Source organism: Hypomesus transpacificus, chromosome 21 (assembly GCF_021917145.1).
Source record: "Hypomesus transpacificus isolate Combined female chromosome 21, fHypTra1, whole genome shotgun sequence".
NCBI classification, from domain to species: Eukaryota; Metazoa; Chordata; class Actinopteri; order Osmeriformes; family Osmeridae; genus Hypomesus; species Hypomesus transpacificus.
The window spans coordinates 1,605,553-1,624,552 of NC_061080.1; the positions used below are offsets into that span (position 1 = coordinate 1,605,553).

Here is a 19,000-nt window from a genome sequence, read left to right on the forward strand (position 1 = left end):
GTGGATGGATTAGTGTTGCTCTGACTGATTTGAGTGAGCAGAGGAGGTTAAGGAACTGCTGAAATGGGGTCTGACGAACAAGGCTCATGTGTCACCAACAAACAGACATCATATATTTGGACAACCGGACTCAGAATTGAAGTGCTAGAGGAAATGTAAGGACAATGATCTCATGTTAAAAGAAGGTGGATTAGTGTTATGACAAGTTTGAGATTAGTTCGTTGTTTGTCTTTAAGTGGGCCTCTATGATATTTTACAAAATAGTTATTGTCTATGAAAATATGAAGGTGCCAGATGCACTGAAATAGAAAGCCAGTTGTCATGGAGAACACAGCCGTGACAGCCAAAACAATGTAACACTTCTGAACTCAGGAATATTGAATGAAAACAAACAAGTGAGACAGATGACTTCCTTCTGGAAGCCCACATCCCCACTCCATCTCACACACGCACACACACACACACCCACACACATACATACATACACACACACAAACGTACGCACACAAACACACACACACCCACCTACGCACACAACACCCTCCACTCACATTGCACACACACACTTCCCACCACCCCTGTATCAACGCACACGCACATGCACACACGCACAAAGCTTGTCTCTTCCTCATTGTGCTCACATGCACCTCTTTCATTCACTTCCTGTTTGTCCTGCGCGAGTGTACGGCTGCGAGTGTAGATCGACCACCATTCCTCCTGCTGCGTCTGTGTGGCCGCTCCTTGGGTCCTCTCTCTAGGGGTGTGCACCGCATCTGCAACTGTCAGTCTTTCAGAGCACGGCACTGCCGAAGGATGTGGTCTTGCCAGCGCTTCCTTCTTTTCACTCATGAATGAATGGATTGGATAATCAGAGAGCCACCGCTCGCACTCAGAGAGACACATCAAGAGGATATGGATGTTGGATCGTAAAGCCAGGTAGGCGGATTGAACTTTTCCTGAAGTGAAACGTGGGGCTTTTTATATGGGCTTTGAACCAGATCTAGAACTGATTTGGAAGTTGTAGAATTGTTAAGATGACATGACTGGATGCAGACAGGATGGGAAGAGTTTTTTGTAAGATATGGTTGAACATTTAGAATCTGACCCTTGAAGGATGTTTTTGCAGTACTGCCGGTATGTGGTCAACAGCACTGGAGATCTGATCTTGGATATCATTTGCACAGTCAGTTGTTGTCCTGTACCGCATATGGAGGTCAGCATGTCTTTAACAAACACAGCTAGATGCGTTCGCTATTCAGGGTAACAGTAAACCCAAAACAACACACTTACAGACCCATCCTTCAGTCGATCTGTGAGGGGAACTAATCCAACTGTAGTTCTCTTTGGAACAAACTCTGTCAAGTTTCCTCTATCCTCTAGAACCTGTGTGTGTCACTGTCATGTGGGTGACTGTTGTAAAGGGCAGAGGAGCAGAGGATGTGGAGAAAGAGTTTATTTGACAGGGACACTTTGTGACTCCCTGATGACCAAGGCGTGTGGTCACTTATGTCATAGACTTGTACTGTATTGTAATTATAACACAATCCAGCTATCGAGCAGAACTGCTGAACAATTGTAAAACTAAACCCAAATATGTTTGACAAGGGTTTGTACTTGGTTGTCAGGGAAATTGAGGCGATGCATGGATATGTGTTGCTCATAACTGACCTGGTTAAGCCGTGGTTAAACAGAATGTTATTTGATTTGCAAATTAGCCTTAAATGATAACAACATCCACCACCAGGAAGTTAAATGAGATATGCTGAACGTATCAACCATTCACATGCCATCCTAACTTTGTGTGCACGTGTGATGCACAGCATCAAAGTCCCAATGAAAAAGGCAGAGAGGAGGGAAGATGATGTCACCCCTCTCCCTCACCCCAAACCAGCATTATTTGCAAATATATAACTGGCCGCATGTTATGATGTGGCAGTGACACAGTTCTATATTGTCTGTGCCCAAAGAAGTCAATGGGCTGAAACAGTCCTGGTTCATGTGGCCAGTGTGTGCACGTGTGTATGTCTGACACACTGATGGAGGTGATTACGGTGATGACCCCTTAAGGTGTTTTGACACATGTAAGCAACAGTAAGCCATCACCTTGGTGAAGCTTGGATGATTGGCAGCATAATCATCCAATGGAGATGAGGGGCACTGGAAGCCTGTCAGTCATGACGTGTGTCTCTTCCTGATCAGTCATCGACAGTGAGACACAACTTCTGCTTTTGCTACATTATTGTGTTGTTAGAATCTGCATGCTGTTAGCCATGAGACTGTTAAACAATCACCACTATTGCTTCATTACTCCTTTCAAGGATTGCTGGTTTGAGCTTCTCAGTGTCTCGGGATCGAATGCATGGGATGGGAGAGGCTTGGATTTGGTTGTCAGACAGATTGATCAAATACTCAGAGTCTTCCCATTCAGGTCGTTAGAGGTTGAACGACTGAAACTGACAACAGTGACACTCATGTTTGTCAGATGGTGTTGATAACTGGCACAGGTCTCTTGCAACCTGATTCACAGCCTCTTCCTGTTTGCTTGCTGTTACGTGTGGGCCTTATCTACGGGATCTACGTTTACACCTTTTCTCAACTCTCTCCCACTCAATCTCTCTCTCTCTCCCAACCTGTCTCTCTCTTTCTCTCTGCCGTGCTCTCTTTCTCTCTCTCTCTCTCTCTCTCTCTCTCTCTCTCTCTCTCTCTCTCTCTCTCTCTCTCTCTCTTTCTCTTTCTTTCTCTCTTTCTCTCTCTCTCTCTCTCTCTCTCTCTCTCTCTCTCTCTCTCTCTCTCTCTCTCTCTCTCTCTCTCCCACCCTATCTCTCTCTTTCTCTCTCTGCCGTGCTCTCTTTCTCTGTTTCTCTCTCTCTTTCACACACATACACACACAGTCTTGACACCTGTTCCATTTCCTTTCTGTCTGTCACAATCCACAGAGTACATTTGACCAGTATTACATAGTACTCTAATGCTGCAGTAATACACAGGCTGGAGATTACAGCAGTGCGCTGTGTCTTCTTTGTGAGCTTGACGTCTTGAGTGATTCCCATATTTTGTCTTCATGAGCAGTTCAAGATCGAAAGTATCATTATGTACATAGCTGGACCCATACAGTACATTATGTTACTGTCACTTGTAGATCCAGGAGTTCCAGGAGGATTTGGAGTTCATAGTACCGTAGGAGCAAATAAAACAAAGTAATCAAACCATTTAGTAAATGCAAAGTGTAACCTTTTGCTTACAGTAATCATCTTCCAAGGATCTCAGTGGAGGAAGTGGACTCGTTTTCATCTGAAAAGACCTCGAGCAATGATTCAGAAGAGTACATACAAAACAAATGCAGTTGCATTATAAGAAGAGAGAATCTTAATGAGAGCCAATCTTCTGGAGAAATTAAAGTGCTTCTCCCCCAGGTTAGCACAACCTATCGGAGATACTGGAACAGCAGCAGGTCACTAGCAGACATGCCCCTGACAAGCTATTGTTTTTGTAACCTTCATTGAGCACTTCTCCGTCTACTGTATCTACTGTACCTGTCTGTCCCCCTGTGAGAAAGACTTCCCTCACTGACCGGCAGCAGGTCTGACAAAAGGGAAGCCCTCAGTTACTGTGGACGCTTTATTGTTCGACCGATGTTATTTCCTAAAACCAGAAGAGGTTCTCATGCGGTCTTCCATGGGAGAGAATGAACGGGTGGAGGGGGGTGGGGGTGGAGGGGAGGTCTACAGACAAGGACTGGACGTGGGACACCATCAAGGTGGTGGTGGGGGTTTACAATGAGGTGTCACATGCAACGCATGCATTCATAAACACAGACAGACATACACACACACACACACACACACATATGCACACATCCCCCCCCTGGTCTGTGGGAGTCTATCTGAGAGGCTGATCACACCACAACAATGGAGAGGCACCTGCTTCCTTAACGGAGCAGGGGAGCAATCTTCCTGTTTGGGAGTTGTTGGAAATGTGATTAGGGGCAAGACTTGTGGAGGGGAGAGGAGAGGAGGGGAGGGTACGGGAGAAGAGAGGAGGGGAGGAGTGGAAAGGAGAGGAGGTGAAGGGGAGGAGAGGAGGTGAAGGGGAGTAGAGGAGGTGAAGGGGAGGAGAGGATGAGATCATGTCTGAGAGACTACAAGTGAACCCACAGAGATCTGGAGATCTCTTGCTCTGGCTGATTTGAGGTAACATGACTGTGATGACAAAAAAAGGTTGGCTTTAGGGCAGGATTTAGGTCAACCGATGAAGTTGTATACATGCTTACGTAGAAGTTCAAGTGGTTCTCTCAAACGTTCCTCTTTTTAGCGTTTTAGATGTGTAATCACTAATTGTGCGGGCCAGTCTTGTCCGGACTCTAGTATGCTTTCAGACTGTGGTTTGAAACAAAGCTTGCCTTGACAGATGCAAAAAAATATATAAATTAGTCAGCTGTCTCAAAATGGTTAACCCCCCACACCCCCAGTTGCAACAGCTGAAAATGTGGAAGTGACCTTGTTGACACTGAGAGAAAGATCATACATCCTCTCATGAAACAGTTTATCCTGCGATTGCAACACTGGCTGCATAAACAACATGTCCAACGGCCGATCTACTCCAACCTTTTCGAAGAAAGAAGCATTTTGCGTTCAGCGTTATTTAAGTTACGGAGGGACAAAAAATATCGTCTTTCACTCTTCAAATCTTGCTTCAAATCTCCTAAAGTGTTAACGGTCTGAATGCAACTCAGTGACTTCTCCGTCAATTTTCCTGAAACACTTCCCGCCCGACCGAAGCGAGCCACTGCTTATAATGATTCACCAAGGTTTCGCTCAATAAGATCATAAGACTTACTTTTATTACCCCTTAGGCGACCTTGTTTTGGAAGCGGGCCATCACAACACCCCTGAATTATTAGTTCCTTCCACTTCTACATGGCACGCAGCCAGCACGGTGATGTTCCACAATGACCGGGGTCATTAGCGCTGGCATTAAACGCCAACTCCCAAACGTATTCACCTTCGACCTCACGACACTTTGGGGGGTGGGGATGGGGGGGGGGGGACAACACACCCTTCTGAGACGGTGGAGGGGAACAGGGGGGGGGGGGGGGGGGGGGGGGGGGGAGTGTGGAGGGGCCACGTCCATGTGTTGTTGACGCGGGGGCTGTTTGCCATTGTCGTTTGTGGCGAGGAGCGCACGGGTGAGGAGCGCGGTGCCCCACCCGTCGCTGTGCACGAGAGCAACAGAGGACGGCAGCGTCCGCCCCGGCTCGGGCCTTTCGCCTCATGCTCTTCCTCTCTCAGTTCCCCTTGCGGTCTTCCAGTCCACGGGGGAGGGGGGCGGGCCCCCCTCAGAAACCCAGGGGGCAACCCTCGATTTCCCCATCCGTCTCTCACCCCAACAGCCCCCCCAACCCCCCTCTCCCAAGTCCCATCTGCACACAATGACAACTTCCTGTCCACCAGCCAGCACAGACAAAAGTTCCCCCTGTGAGACTAAATATAGGATCCCTTCTGTGGATGACGATGAGGCTATCAGCGTTAGCATAGAGACCGTCCAAGTGAAGTCTGGTGTGGGTCTGACTTGAACGCAGCACTGGGAGGAGGTTTGTGTAGCTCGCGTTGAGCACAGGCATCGATCTTGGATATGGGTCACATGCAGGGTCTTCTCCTTCAGGAAAAGACACGGTTAAGAATCACATTTGGGTGATTTGGGATCGAAAAGGTTCTCGAGACAGTTTCGTAACATGATCAAAGTGAGAGAAAAAAAGACTTGGCATTGCTAAGTTAATGGCATCATCACATTACATTTCTGAGAAAGATAACAAAGTGTCAGATTTTTGACCATTTCGGAGTAAGGCCTTGATCTCTTACACTTTTGCTAGTGTGGTTGACACTCATCATCACTGACATTTGTTTGTTTTTTTGTGAGTCATTTACAATGATATATTTACCTTACTTCACAGCAGCTTGTTTGTAAAAGGGATTTTTTTTTCTGTTGAGTTAGAAGGACCTGAGATCTTAATCAGTCTGATGAGACAGACCAGGTCAGGCATAGAGTGACAGTTATGAAGTTTAATGAGGTCATAAAATAGTCTGAACACTTTTCGACTGCTGCTAACATGATGGAAAAAAAACGTGCTTGACAAAATGAGTTTTTTTTTAACCTGTGTGCTGTAAAAGCTCTTATTGAGAGGGGCAGCTGTGCACGAACATGGAAATGCCCTTATTTTGGGTTTTGACCATACACAAGGAAGTTGAACGAAAACATTTCCCAAATAACGCCACAACCCGTGCTAACATATAATCCCACCATGGGGCAAGAAACAACATCACGTTATTACATGCAGCAAGTGACCTATGTTAGTAACACTGGAAATTATATATTCTATGGTCTTCTGTAAATGGATCAAATACGTTTTCACTGTTTGTCGGTAAAAACCTTTGTTCTGCATCAGGGGATGCAGTCTCAATCTGTTTTCACTTCCTTCAGTTGATCAAGGTCAATCTGCTGCCAACATACTTTACACTGGTTGTTCCAAAGCAGTGAAGTAACATAGCTATTGTAAATAAAGAACTATTCTTTTACAGTAAGACAGACAATATTAACTGTACTGTTCGAGGAAGATACAGCTATAAACGGTGTCCTTTTGATTGAGGTCATCACCATTCTTTACCGGTGTGTGGATGTGATTATTGTTCAATTTGATCACTTGATTCCGTCGCACCATGTTTGTAGGGACTGATCAGAGATGCCGTAGGCAGAAGACAGTTAGAACTTGCCCTTTCAAGGACTGAGTTTTTGATGAGGCTGCCTCTCCATGCATAACAGATTACCCATTCATACCGTGAGTGAAGCAAAAAACCCTGACTATCACCTGGCTGGTGCTGAAGAAGAGCAGGGGGAATACCTGCTACTCGTCAACTGAAACCAAGTCAAACGAGTGAAAAAGACATGAAGACAGTGTGTTCTTCTGAATGCCCTGACTGGGTGTGCACATGAAGGACTCATGCCGTGCATTCACCTGACCTGATTTTATAACCGCTACGATCTGTGGGTTATACTCTAGCAAAATGAGTTGCCCCCTGTACGTTCTGCAGCCTCTTAAAGTGATCTCATTTCGTTCCATGCTTGTGTTTTTCGGCCCAAGTGGCTATGGTGGACATGCAGATTGACAAACTGGTTTCAGATGTCCTTGTTCAAGGGAAATGAAATAGTCCTTAGGCTGTGTCGCTTTTCTAGGAACAATAGGAAGATATGTCATACCTGGCACATCACCTACATGCAAAACCGGATGGGCGTTTACTTCCTTGATCCCAGTGTGAGCTGTTCATGCACTGATGGAACCAATCAAAAGGAAGGGGTGAGTGTCTGTGTTTGGACACGTGTATGTAAAGGTGTGTGGAGGGGGGGGATTTCAGGCACGCGCGAGCGTGTGCGTGTACACGCATGTGTCTTCGCGTGACGTGTTTGCCCGTCTGGTCTGGTAGCACGTGTGCGCGGGCGTACGCCACAGCGTGATGTGTGTGTGTACACGCAACACAACCTTGACAATCGCAATCAAGGTGGGTGATATGCTGGTGCTTTTTGTTTCCCTCCCCAGGGCCCGAGGACAAAGATGCAGTACACCTCATGTACCGAGGACAGGATCCAGCACGCTTTCAACCGCTGCCTGGACGGCCTCAGGAACAGCCCCACGGCTGCGCCTGCCTGGAACGGTAAGATATACCAACCGACCCCCTGGACCTCGTACAGCACGCTCACCCCCATGAACACTGGATCCAATACAGAGTATCAGTCACACGGCGTTCAGTGTGTTATATTTCGGATTCAACCCATTCGGGCTATAAACAGTTGTATATATACAGTATGTCGTGGGCCTGTCCTAACTGGCATGCCTAGATGTGTACCAATCCCCTTGGCGATGGTCAAAAGTTTAAAAAAACGCCTTCCTAAGGTGCTTCCACGGCTCACTGTTTTCGATGTGCAGCGACTCCCACACGTCTGAGGTGATATTTCTCTTGTTCTGTGACTGCAAACAGCGTCCGCCTGACCTGAAACGCGAACTCGTTAAACCCAGCTCGACGGGGACATGACTGTTTACCGTCAGACGGTGCTGACTTGTTTTTCTCACCTCGAGGAGGGGCCAGAACGTTCCGTGTGTGAGGACGACTGGGCACGTTCGAGCGTGTTGTTGTCGCAAGTAGATTGGCGGGGTGCTGTTATTTGGCATGCAGGAGGAAGTCTAAAAGCTGACACTTGTAGTGAAGGAAGTGGTGGCATAGAAAGCAGCGTAAACGAGGCATTATGGGATGGATGGTGGGCCAGAGAAGGGAGGGGGAGTAGCATTTTTTTTTTTATTCTACACACGCACACACACCGACCTGGGTCCGATATGGCACCCCTATCAAAAATGTGGTCTCTTTATGACGTGTTGAGGTTGAGTTGTGGCAGTGATGAGCTACAATGAAGGGTTGGTTCTGAAACACGTGATGATGGTCAGATGCTTAACTCACTGGTGAGAAGCTCCACAGGTGTTTGACTGTCTGTTTGTGTGTGTGTGTTCCAGTCCTGATGTGCTCGGCTGGCCAGTCTATGAATCGCTGGAGTTTGGAGGAACTGGTGAAGAGAGAGCCAGAGAACTTCCTCATCCTCCTTCAACAAATCATCAGGAGAACGAAAGAGGTCAAGGCTCGCTCTCTTCCTCTCTCTCTCTCTCTCTCTCTCTCTCTCTTTCTCTCTCTCTCTCTCTCTCTCTCTCTTTCTCGCTTCCTTTTCCTGTCTCTCTCTCTCTCTCTCTCTCTCTCTCTCCTCTCTCTCTCTCTCTCTCTCTCTCTCTCTCTCTCTCTCTCTCTCTCTCTCTTTCTCTCTCTCTCTCTCTCTCTCTCTCTCTCTCTCTTTCTCGCTTCCTTTTCCTGTCTCTCTCTCTCTCTCTCTCTCTCTCTCTCTCTCTCTCTCTCTCTCTCTCTCTCTCTCTCTCTCTCTCTCTCTCTCTCTCTCTCTCTCTCTCTCTCTCTCTCTCTCTCTCTCTCTTCTCGCTTCCTTTTCCTGTCTCTCTCTCTCTCTCTCTCTCTCTCTCTCTCTCTCTCTCTCTCTCTCTCTCTCTCTCTCTCTCTCTCTTTCTCGCTTCCTTTTCCTGTCTCTCTCTCTCTCATGTGCACACACACAATTAAATCATTATGGCCACAACATCATGCCGACCTGTTTTTCAGGAGATGGGTATACCTCATTGATTAGAGCACTTGACTGCTGATCAAAAAGTCCCCGGTTCAATTCCTATCCCTGTATTGAACATTGCTTTGCTTATACGACTACTTTATTATTATTACAGTTTTTCACGATTGCTAAAACACTAAACCCCATTCTCTGAATCAAATGTTCAGTGAACTAAACCAATTTGTCAAATCACACACTCTTTTGGCAAAACTCTAAACACATTCTCATTCACTAAACACATTTTGCACTGTGATGCACTTGTGCTGCAAAATGGTAAATACAGGCGGCAAACAGTAAACACAACTACAACACAGTTGTCATCTGTAAAACACAATGACTATAAATTGTTCACACTTGTTTCTGGTTTGGAACAATGTTAGCTTTCACCGTGGTGTCCAAATACAAGAATAGTTCAACATCAACCAGCATTTTTTACTGTAAATGTTTGCCTTCCACCATACAGCCCTTTTCTCAATCCAATTGAAGAGTTTTTCTCTGTGTGGCGGTGAAAGGACTATGACCAAAACCCATATACCAGGGTACATTTCCTACAGGCAATTGAATAGGCCTGTGGTGACACAGGTGTGGAGTGTTTTCACGGCTGTATCCAGCACACCAAAGGGTTTTTTCTTTGTTGACAGTACTACAGTAAGTTAGGATGGTTACTGTAATATTTTCAAATCAATTCTAATGGACAGTATTTGTATAGCCCTTACAAGCAACGTCATAGAGGGCTTCACAGATGTCCATAGAATTGCCCCTCAGCCAACCTCAAGCTTCAAGGAAGACAAGGAAAAACTCACTTATAAGAAACCTTGGGATGAGCAATTCAGTGAGGGATCCCCTCCTCCAGAGACGGTTGGTGAAAGAGAGGTGCAGAACACAGGCTAAACATGGTCATACATCAGGAAAGTGTCAATGGGTGTTGAAACACCAAAATCCAGTATTTCAAAATCCAAAATCAATTTTCTTCATTGCTACAGTACATGAATTTACTGTGTAAACATAGTAAACAAATTCTTCTTTACATGGCCTGGATACTGTGTTCTCCATTTTTTTGTGTTGTGTCTAATGCTTGCTCCATAGTGTTTATATATTGATTGGTTGTGTTTATGATCTGAAAGCATAGTTTGATTTTGAGCATAGGTTACATGGTTTAGGAGCGAGTGTTTGATTTTGCCAAAAGAGTCAGACGTTTTGGAAATGGAGTTTGAATATTTGGTTTTGTGTGTACAGTTTTGAGAAAACGGTTGACTGTTTCAAGAAAATGTGTTTTAGCAATCGTGAAAAACTGTATTATTATATGACTGTGTGGCGGCATGTAGCATTATGATACATGGTGGACACATTGCAGTTGTAGTGTGCAATTCCACGAACCGAAACGAACCTGCTCCTGTCGTCTCTGCCTGCAGGTTCTGGAGCAGTGTCAGTATGAGCTGGTGGCTCCTCTCGCTATCATGTTCTCCTCCACTCTGCTCCAGGTATGTAAACCATCCTTTCTACTCTCTCCGTGTCACGCCGTCGCCACCTTTGGCTTTAGAAATAACCACACCCCATCGAGTGTAAGAGCTGCAGCCAGTGGCACCACATGTCTAGCTGTTCTCGCCCCAGCACCGTCAAACCATGCGCCCTTTCGCCACCCCCCTTGCCTTCCTCGACCTCCCCCCCCCCCCCCCCCCCCCCCCCAACGCTGAATGCTCTAACCCCCGGGGGGCGTGTCGTGCTTGCAGACCCCTTACTGCCCGGCGGACGCGGAGCTGCTAAAAGAGGCCGTGGAGGTGTTCCGCTGCTTCCTCACCTGGCCCGAGCCGTACTGCGGCGTGTGCAAGGGCCTGCTCTCCACCCTGCACCAGGAAATCAAGGCGCCAGGTAAGTGAGCACAGACAGCCTCCGTTTCATCCCTTACCCGAAAACGAACCCGAGACATGAATCCTCTGGTAAGCGGGTCGAGGTTTAGGGCTCTGACTACTGTGACAAGGCTCTCTCAGTCAGAGAGCCACGGAGACCGCCCCCTGGTGGCAAGAATAGGAAATGCATTTGACTGAAGATCAGACATGATGACATATGCATCCAACGCCCATTCACTGTTTTGCAACATTGAAATGAATTGAACAAATGACGTGAGTTTAGCGTGTTCCGGCAGTTGTTTGCGGCTTGGAAATATGGAAGTACAGTTCTCTGAAACGGATGTATGCTTTGAATGTTTGGGAAAGAAAGGAGAACAAAACTAGGATATTATCATGTCGTATGATTGGTAACTGGATTTTACTGTAAGCCCTGAATGCTTTAAGAAAATCATGTCAACCTATGAATGAATGAGTCATTGAATATCCTAATGGCTGTGGAAACATTAGTCCAACCAACCGATCAATAAACCACTTACATCAACGGAACTGTGTTCAGTGATGGATGTATTATCTAACCGTGAGAAGCAATTTATTCGGTATTAGTTCATGATGAACTAATGAATGTGTATGAATGTGTATGACTTTTTTTCGCACAGGCATATCATTCCACCGAATGGTGAGAGAGGAACAAGGCATGACTACCTCCAGCCATCGCTCAAAGACAATGTAGGTGGACTTGCTACATCCTGTGCAGTTTCTGGTTTCTGAAAAGCGTCATATCTCTGACTCCTATTTTCAACCTTGGCTTCTATTTCACTCCTTCTTGGTAAAACAGGAGTTTGTAGACCTTAAATAACTCACTGTACTTTGATGCCAAAGAGAAGTGAAAAGGGTCAAAGTTGTCTTTGAGAATGCTTTGATCTTCCTCTTTTTAGGACTTTGTAAAGTGGATATTTGCATGTCATTAAAGGCTGTGGAAAGTACCCCTAGTTTGTCTACATCCCCTTTCATTCAAAGTTTAGCACACACCTTCCTTTTGCACCTCCACTTCAGCCTTCCCGTGTGTGTGAGAAGCCGGCCCTACAACGTCGTCAAATATGTTGTCACACTTGGCTATTATCGCACCACACATGTATACACAGTCTACACACTCCACCACACACTCTTCTCCTGACACTGTGCTCTCTCTCTCTCTCTCTCTCTCTCTCTCTCTCTCTCTCTCTCTCCCTCTCTCTCTCTCCGGGGGGAACTTTCTAGAACCGTGCTGCTCATGAATCCCGGCGAGGTGCCCGCTGACTTCCTGTCAGTGGCGGAGCAGCTGAGCGGTATTCAGCACTCCCGGAGAGACATCTGTATCACCCTGGTCAAACACGCCTACCAGGCCGCCATGGGTACCAAGTACGCCCTCAGCAGCATCCACCAAGCCCTGCAGGTAGAGCTACCCTCCCCCCCCCCAAACTGAGCTTCTCCCGCAGCCCAGAAAGCTTCTTGACATAGTGGAGGAAAGGTGTTCTATGTAAAACTGTGACATGAGGGTGGTTGTGGTTTTCGATGGTATTTAGACAGCATTCTCGCCGTCCTACTACAGGCCAAAAGTGAGGATGAACTAGAGGACATCTTCGCCATGGTAACTGACATCTTGGAGACGGCCGCCACCAGCCCTCAGAAGAGCCGAGGTCATGTGACCCAAGAACTGGAGGGACTAAGGGAAAAGATTGGCATCCCGGCGTCCAATGGGAGGAAGTCTGAAGGTAAGAAAGTTACTCTAGCTAACCTATGACCCTATAAACCATATATACCAGATTGATAGTGAGCTTTGTTTTTAGGTGTTGTTTCAGTGTCTGTTTCTTCTTCTGTCTGTAGGAATGCTCCAGACCCTCCCCGTGCCCACAGCCAAGTCCTACATGTTCCACTGGGACACTGACAACTTTGGTAAAGATGAAATAATTGTACATTTGTATATTCATGTCACTCTGAAAACCCTCCCCTTGATTGAATGGTAGACTGCATACCTTTACTAAAGCTGGGTTTTTAAACCTGGGTTTTCAGTCAGGTCGCGCTTGCACACTGAATCAAAAAGGCATTGTTCACCTAACCACCTGTTGTTATTCAACTTTCCTTTGTGGTTCTTCAGACATCCTAAACACGATTCTGGAGCAGGAGCACGATCCAGCTGGACTCCAAACCTCGGAGGAGGATGAAGAGGAGGATGAAGAGGAGGGCGATCTGGATGAGGACGAAGAGGTCGGGGCAGAGGTATACCAGGAGGAAGGAGAGGAGGAAGAGAGCGAACCGGAAGGAGAGGACCATAACTCCATGTCCTTCATCCCCAACGGTTACGACTCGGACCACAGGGCCTCCACCTTGTCCACCGTCTCCTCCCTCTCCACTGCCTCCAAAGACTCCATGTACTCCACGGTCTCCGTGGCCTCCAGGTCCTCCGCCCCCTTCCACCTCTCCACCGCCTCGGGCGTCGACAGTGACTTTTTCGAGGACCCCGACGACTGCTCCTCCCCCACCACCTCCTCCACCTTCCCCGCCCACGGCAAGAACCCCAAGTCCGGCAAAGGCCGGCTCAGCCAGCAGTTCTCCCGCTTCTTCCGCAAGCCCCCCAGAAACCCCCACCTGGTCCGGGCCAAAAGCCTGGGAAGCCCGGAGTCCACACACCTGCTTGCGGTCAGGTCCAAACAGCGCTCCAACTCCCTCCCTCAGCAGGTCCACCTCCGCAGCCCGGAGCCCGGGAACCAGACCCTCCGGCACGTGTGCTTCAGACGGAGACCCATCCTCAGCAGCGACGAGGACGGGAAGCAGGTGACGCTGAGGGTGGTGGTGTTCGGCGCCGACCACATGGCGGGTAAGGTGGCGCGAGCCTACAGCAGCCTGAGGAGGAGGGAGAACGAGTGTCCGCGCCTCAGCCGGGCCTTCAGGCTGCAGTTTTATTTTGTGCCGGTGAAGAGGGACGTGAGCGCCGGAGGGACGTCGGTACCGAAGGGCCCCAGTCCGTGCGGGAGTCCGCTGAAAGGAGCTGTGAGTAGAACCGACGACGTTACGGTCTGTGGATAGAACGGGCGTGACGAGAGAAGTTGTCTATTGAAGATGAATTGGCTCTGCGGACAGCGTGTTTGTATATCGAGCCGACCTAGCATAAAACGGCCGTTCGACGGGTCTGAAAAACGTCACGGCCATTCTTACAGTAAGCACGACTATTTGGACCCGCCAGGCTAAAAGTAGTATTTGTCGTTGTCTTCGGTACAGGACCTCAATCCCCTGTCACCAGAGGACAGCACCAATGACATCGCCCGCTTCGTGGGCATGCTGGATCCCTGGTATGAGAGGAACACCCTGAGCCTGCTCAACCTACCCGCCAGCGTGGTGTGTCAGGTAAACACATCCCAAATCACACCTACACACAAGCTGAGTCATCACGAACGGCAATGCAAAAACGGGGGGTCGGATGGCTGACCGGTTAGGGAATCGGGCTATTAATTAGAAGGTTGCCGGTTTGATTCCCGGCTGTGCGAATTGACGTTGTGTCCTTGGGCAAGGCACTTCACCCTACTTGCCTCGGGGGAATGTCCCTGTATTTACTGTGAGTCTTTCTGGATAAGAGTGTCTGCTAAATGACTAAATGTAAATGTATTGTAAAACTAAAAACACGCAAAAACATTCATCACAGATGAATGCATCGAAGAATGCGAAGCATTCATCACAGATAGTAGACCACAGTCACATTTGCTTGCGTCAGTGATAACAACCGCATTGTGTTTCAGAGGATTCCCAGAATGCCAGAATGAATTTAGATTTGTTTTACAGCAAACATCCAAGACGGAGTCAGAGTCATATGACAACTCATATGAACAGCCCCTGCCCATCCTTGTGGATTTGGTGCTGTATTACTGTCGTCATGCCGACCGCCCTGCACTAATCCAGCTTTACCAGGCTGAGGTTTGTCCTTCTCTCTCTCTCTCTCTCTCTCTCTCTCTCTCTCTCTCTCTCTCTCTCTCTCTCTCTCTCTCTCTCTCTCTCTCTCTCTCTCTCTCTCTCTCTCTCTCTCTCTTTCTCTCTCTCTTTCTCTCTCTCTCTCTCTCTCTCTCTCTCTCTCTCTCTCTCTCTCTCTCTTTCTCTCTCTCTCTCACACACACACACTCTCAAGCTGTCCACCTCTTTTTCCTTCCTCTGTTTCTTGCGTACACATACATGCACAGTTAAACACACATCCTTAGGCCAGCTTGGACATTAAAGCGCCACATAAAAAACAATGTCCCCCACTACGAATGAAGTGAAAGCTTCACATGGTTCAACGGGTGCTCTTCTGTCCCTGGCTGTAGCTGACGTTAGCGGGCGGAGAGAGGAAGACCGAGGTGCTCATCCACTCCCTGGAGCTGGGGCACACCGCCGGAACGCGGGCCGTCAAGGCCATGGGTGAGTCCACGTGCCTGCCCCTTTGGGTGTCCTAGCCACCCAGCCCATAAATAAACAGCCCAATCATCTGTTTTTCCACACAGAAAATGACGCATGGCATCAGTCGTGGGTTTGAGACCACTCAGGATGTGGGGTGGAACAGGGAACATCTGCTTACTCTGTTTCAGTGATTCATTTCCCTCTCGGTTCCTTTTTGGTCCTGTTTCAATTCCCTGCCAATTCCAGTCAATTCAAAAAGGATTGAATGATTCTCCATGGCCGTGCCTTGACTGTGGCGTTGTATACGTTTGTTGAGTACGATCTGTGGTTGGCTTTCCAGGTGCTGCCCGTAAGAGATTTGGCATCGATGGAGACCGAGAGGCGGTGCCTCTAAAGCTGGAAGTCGTTTACAACAGGGTAGGTTGCTGTGTTCGGACTGTACAACTATCCAGAATGGTGCAGTTCTGTGAAACTGCATCAGTATCATACATAATGCCCATCAAAACCTTACTCTCTCTCTCCCTCTCTCTCTTTATCTCTCTCACAGGTGGTCATCAGTGGTAGAAGTCTGTGGAAGAAAGCAGATAAACAGTACACCTCCATAACTCTGACCAAAGCTTGCAAGAACCCTGAGGAACTAGGTATTGTGTTAAAGCATCGCAAAAGAATAACATCAAAGTTCTACAGCAGATCTTATTTCCAAACTGCTCCATGTACCATCGGCATTCAGCCATTTCAGTCATCTGGAAAAGTACTTGAATTGTAACTTCTACTGCTTTTCCCAGATTTGTAAAAGCATTTGATCTGTTTAGATTCAAAGATGGAGTGTCTGCAGTTGACAATGACGGAAGTCCTGAAGAGACAAAACTCAAAATCCAAGAAGGGGTACAACCAGGTGAGCAGGAAGTGATGCCTCACGTCCGTGGCTTGTGGTCGAAACAGAGCGAGGCGTGCGCGCTCGTAAACAACATCTCTGCTATCTGCAGTCTATATATAAAGCCACTGAGAATTGACGGGTGCAGTAATATCGCTACAATCTCTCAGTCTGAGAAAACACTTCTTCAAAACGCGGCCCCAATTCAAAAGCCACTTTAAAGCCTGAAGGCGTAGCCACACGCTTGTTTGTTTGAGCGACAACGCTCAGCGGAGGTTTGATACATAATGCAAAGTGCAGGAGCGTGACAGCCTGCAATGGGCATGCATGTTCCAAGTGTATGTGCAGCATGAATTTCGGGTTGGTTACTGGTACATGGTAATGAACTCTGAACTCCACTCTGCAGCAGCTGAGTGTCACAGAGGTGAAGGTGGACAAGGTACACGTCACCGGTGGCGACAACACCACCTTCGCTGTGTGTCTGGACCAGGATGAGAAAAAGATCTTCCAGAGTGTCACCAAGTAAGGGACAGGACTCGAACAGTGCCCATGCCCTCACACGTACAGGGAATACAGCGCAGACACGCGTGCACACATGCTCCACTACATCGAGGGTGTTGGGAAACCGTTTTGAATCGCTCAACACATTAACTCCTGTGTCGCCATCCTTCCTGGCCCCTCTCTCTCTCCTCTCCCAGGTGTACGGTATCTGTGTGCTACAAACCAGACAGCTCATCTGACTGGAGGTTGGGCAAGACGTTGCCTGGGCAGATCCAGCCCCTGAACCCCAGCTTCTGCTCTCTTCTCTGCCTGCCCATAGCCACCTATAGTGGAGCGCAGCCTTGAGACCAGTGGCCCTTCTGTGGATCCTCACCTGGGAGAAGCCTGGTAGAAACCCCGATAAACTGGTCTAGTTGGTGGAAAGAGACTTTTTATCTGCTGGACACTATGGTTTATGTGAATACTGTACATATGTGTATTTATGTGTGAAAATAACTTATAATGTGCACCTTGTTAAAAATGTTTTGTACACTGTAATTGATGCCCAGCAATACTGAAAGCACTGACGCACTGAAGTTGTTACCCTGTCTACAGCAATACAGCATTCGTTTCCTGAATTTAAAATGGAAAGATTACACTGACTTGACAAGGCCAGCAGGGGGCTCTGTTTCATTGTTCTGACAACAAACTTTGTTTGGCAGATTTGTAACTAATTTGACGTTTTGCTTCCACAAACACCTCTTACAAATAATTCATTTGTTTGTAGATGTAATGTATAAATTGAGCATTGTATATATTTATCTTTGTATTTCACTCTGTGTTGGACATGTGTAATTCATAATTAATTGAAGCCTGATCTTGTGTGTAACTAGTGGTTCTAGAGAATATAGGATGTAAATATCTAGACCTCGTCTTCAAATCAGAACTTGATGAACGTAATTTATTTCAATCTCTGGTCTTGCACTGAAAGCAGATCTTTCTTTTCAATAAGACATACTATAGTTTTGGCTGTCAAACATTTCTGCACCAGCACTTGTACTAGGATTCTTATGACTTCTCCGAAATACTAAAGATAAAAAAAAATGAAAAAATAAAAGATTAATACAAATATTAATCAAAATTGTTGTTATGGTACGTCAATGACAAAATAACAAACTAGTTGTCTGGCACTATTGTCTCTTCCTTGTGGTACAAAAATGACAGTCGTTTTGTGTGGTTTATGTTATGTGAATGTGTACTTTGTATAATCTATGAAATGTACAAATTAAAGATATTTCAATAAAACTTGGAACGTATTTTTAAATGACTATACAGTTGTCAGTAATCTTAAAATACACAGATTGAATAGAATATCGAACTATAGGCTAAATCCAGGAATGTGTGTCGGTCAGTCTGTGGTTCGATTAGAGAACTTATCTAAGGCAAATTTTGCTGTTATAAAACTGATGGAACACAGGCAGTGGAAGACTCAGGCTGTTTTAAGGGCACCTACTGGACGACATAGGGCCCCACCAGTGTAACAATGGGAATCATTATTTAATTTTCTATATTGCGTTATTATTGGCAACAATGTACTTTGTCTTTCACTATCAAATACAGTTAACCTAATCATCTGACCTAAAGGACAGATCTATTGGACACAAAAAACTTAGTGGCCCCTTGCAAAAACACAAACAATATTTGTTAGGGGGCCATACAATGTGAATGTAAGCAGGGTTTGAGAGTTCAATTCAAAATCTTATTTAAGTATTTGGCACCAGCCCTAGTTTTGTCACGGGACACTTTAGGAAAACATGCCCTAGAGGGCACATTGCAAGGCATAGCATCTAATTTTCTTGCACTTCATAACAGCACCCTTTTCCATTCATATCATTGTGTTATTGAATTTTCTTGTTCTAGAGAGCACGTCATCATAATACATTGTATGAAGGGCTATCTTAAACGGCACTCAAGCATTTGTTCCCATGTGCCAACTGGCTTTATTTTACTTTTGCAACATTTTTACAACCAGTCCACCACTCAGCAGGGCATTGGATGAAGTTGGAAAATGTGGCAGGTGTTTGCTTAATGATAATAGGCGTGTTCGACTTCATGCAGCACCGGCGGCGCTGAAGAAGCTGAGAGCTGAGAATGCCATTGGCTGCTTCAAGTCAGCTGGGCTGCAGGCGGCTGCAGG

At 46.8% G+C, this 19,000-nt stretch overlaps 1 protein-coding gene across 3 annotated transcripts; it reads left to right on the forward strand.

The window, feature by feature from the left end:
- The first annotated feature begins 651 nt into the window (after positions 1 to 651).
- On the forward strand, positions 652 to 18,104 carry pik3r5 (phosphoinositide-3-kinase, regulatory subunit 5). 3 transcript variants are annotated; one of them, XM_047043541.1, is made up of 19 exons: positions 653 to 936; positions 7,228 to 7,348; positions 7,589 to 7,703; positions 8,555 to 8,670; positions 10,614 to 10,682; positions 10,932 to 11,070; positions 11,705 to 11,774; positions 12,306 to 12,480; positions 12,637 to 12,799; positions 12,912 to 12,980; positions 13,183 to 14,075; positions 14,304 to 14,429; positions 14,862 to 14,993; positions 15,377 to 15,470; positions 15,790 to 15,866; positions 15,997 to 16,090; positions 16,262 to 16,344; positions 16,730 to 16,845; positions 17,022 to 18,104. In XM_047043541.1, exons 1-19 carry the CDS (start codon positions 917 to 919, stop codon positions 17,167 to 17,169), a joined length of 2,820 nt encoding a protein of 939 aa, XP_046899497.1. In that variant the 5' UTR covers positions 653 to 916; the 3' UTR covers positions 17,170 to 18,104. The 3 variants fall into 3 exon arrangements, 2 of the variants coding, with proteins under 2 accessions (XP_046899497.1, XP_046899498.1); XR_006957788.1 differs by lacking the exon at positions 17,022 to 18,104 and having other exon boundaries at positions 652 to 936; positions 15,554 to 15,866; positions 16,730 to 16,783; XM_047043542.1 differs by lacking the exon at positions 7,228 to 7,348.
- The last annotated feature ends 896 nt before the right edge of the window (positions 18,105 to 19,000 follow it).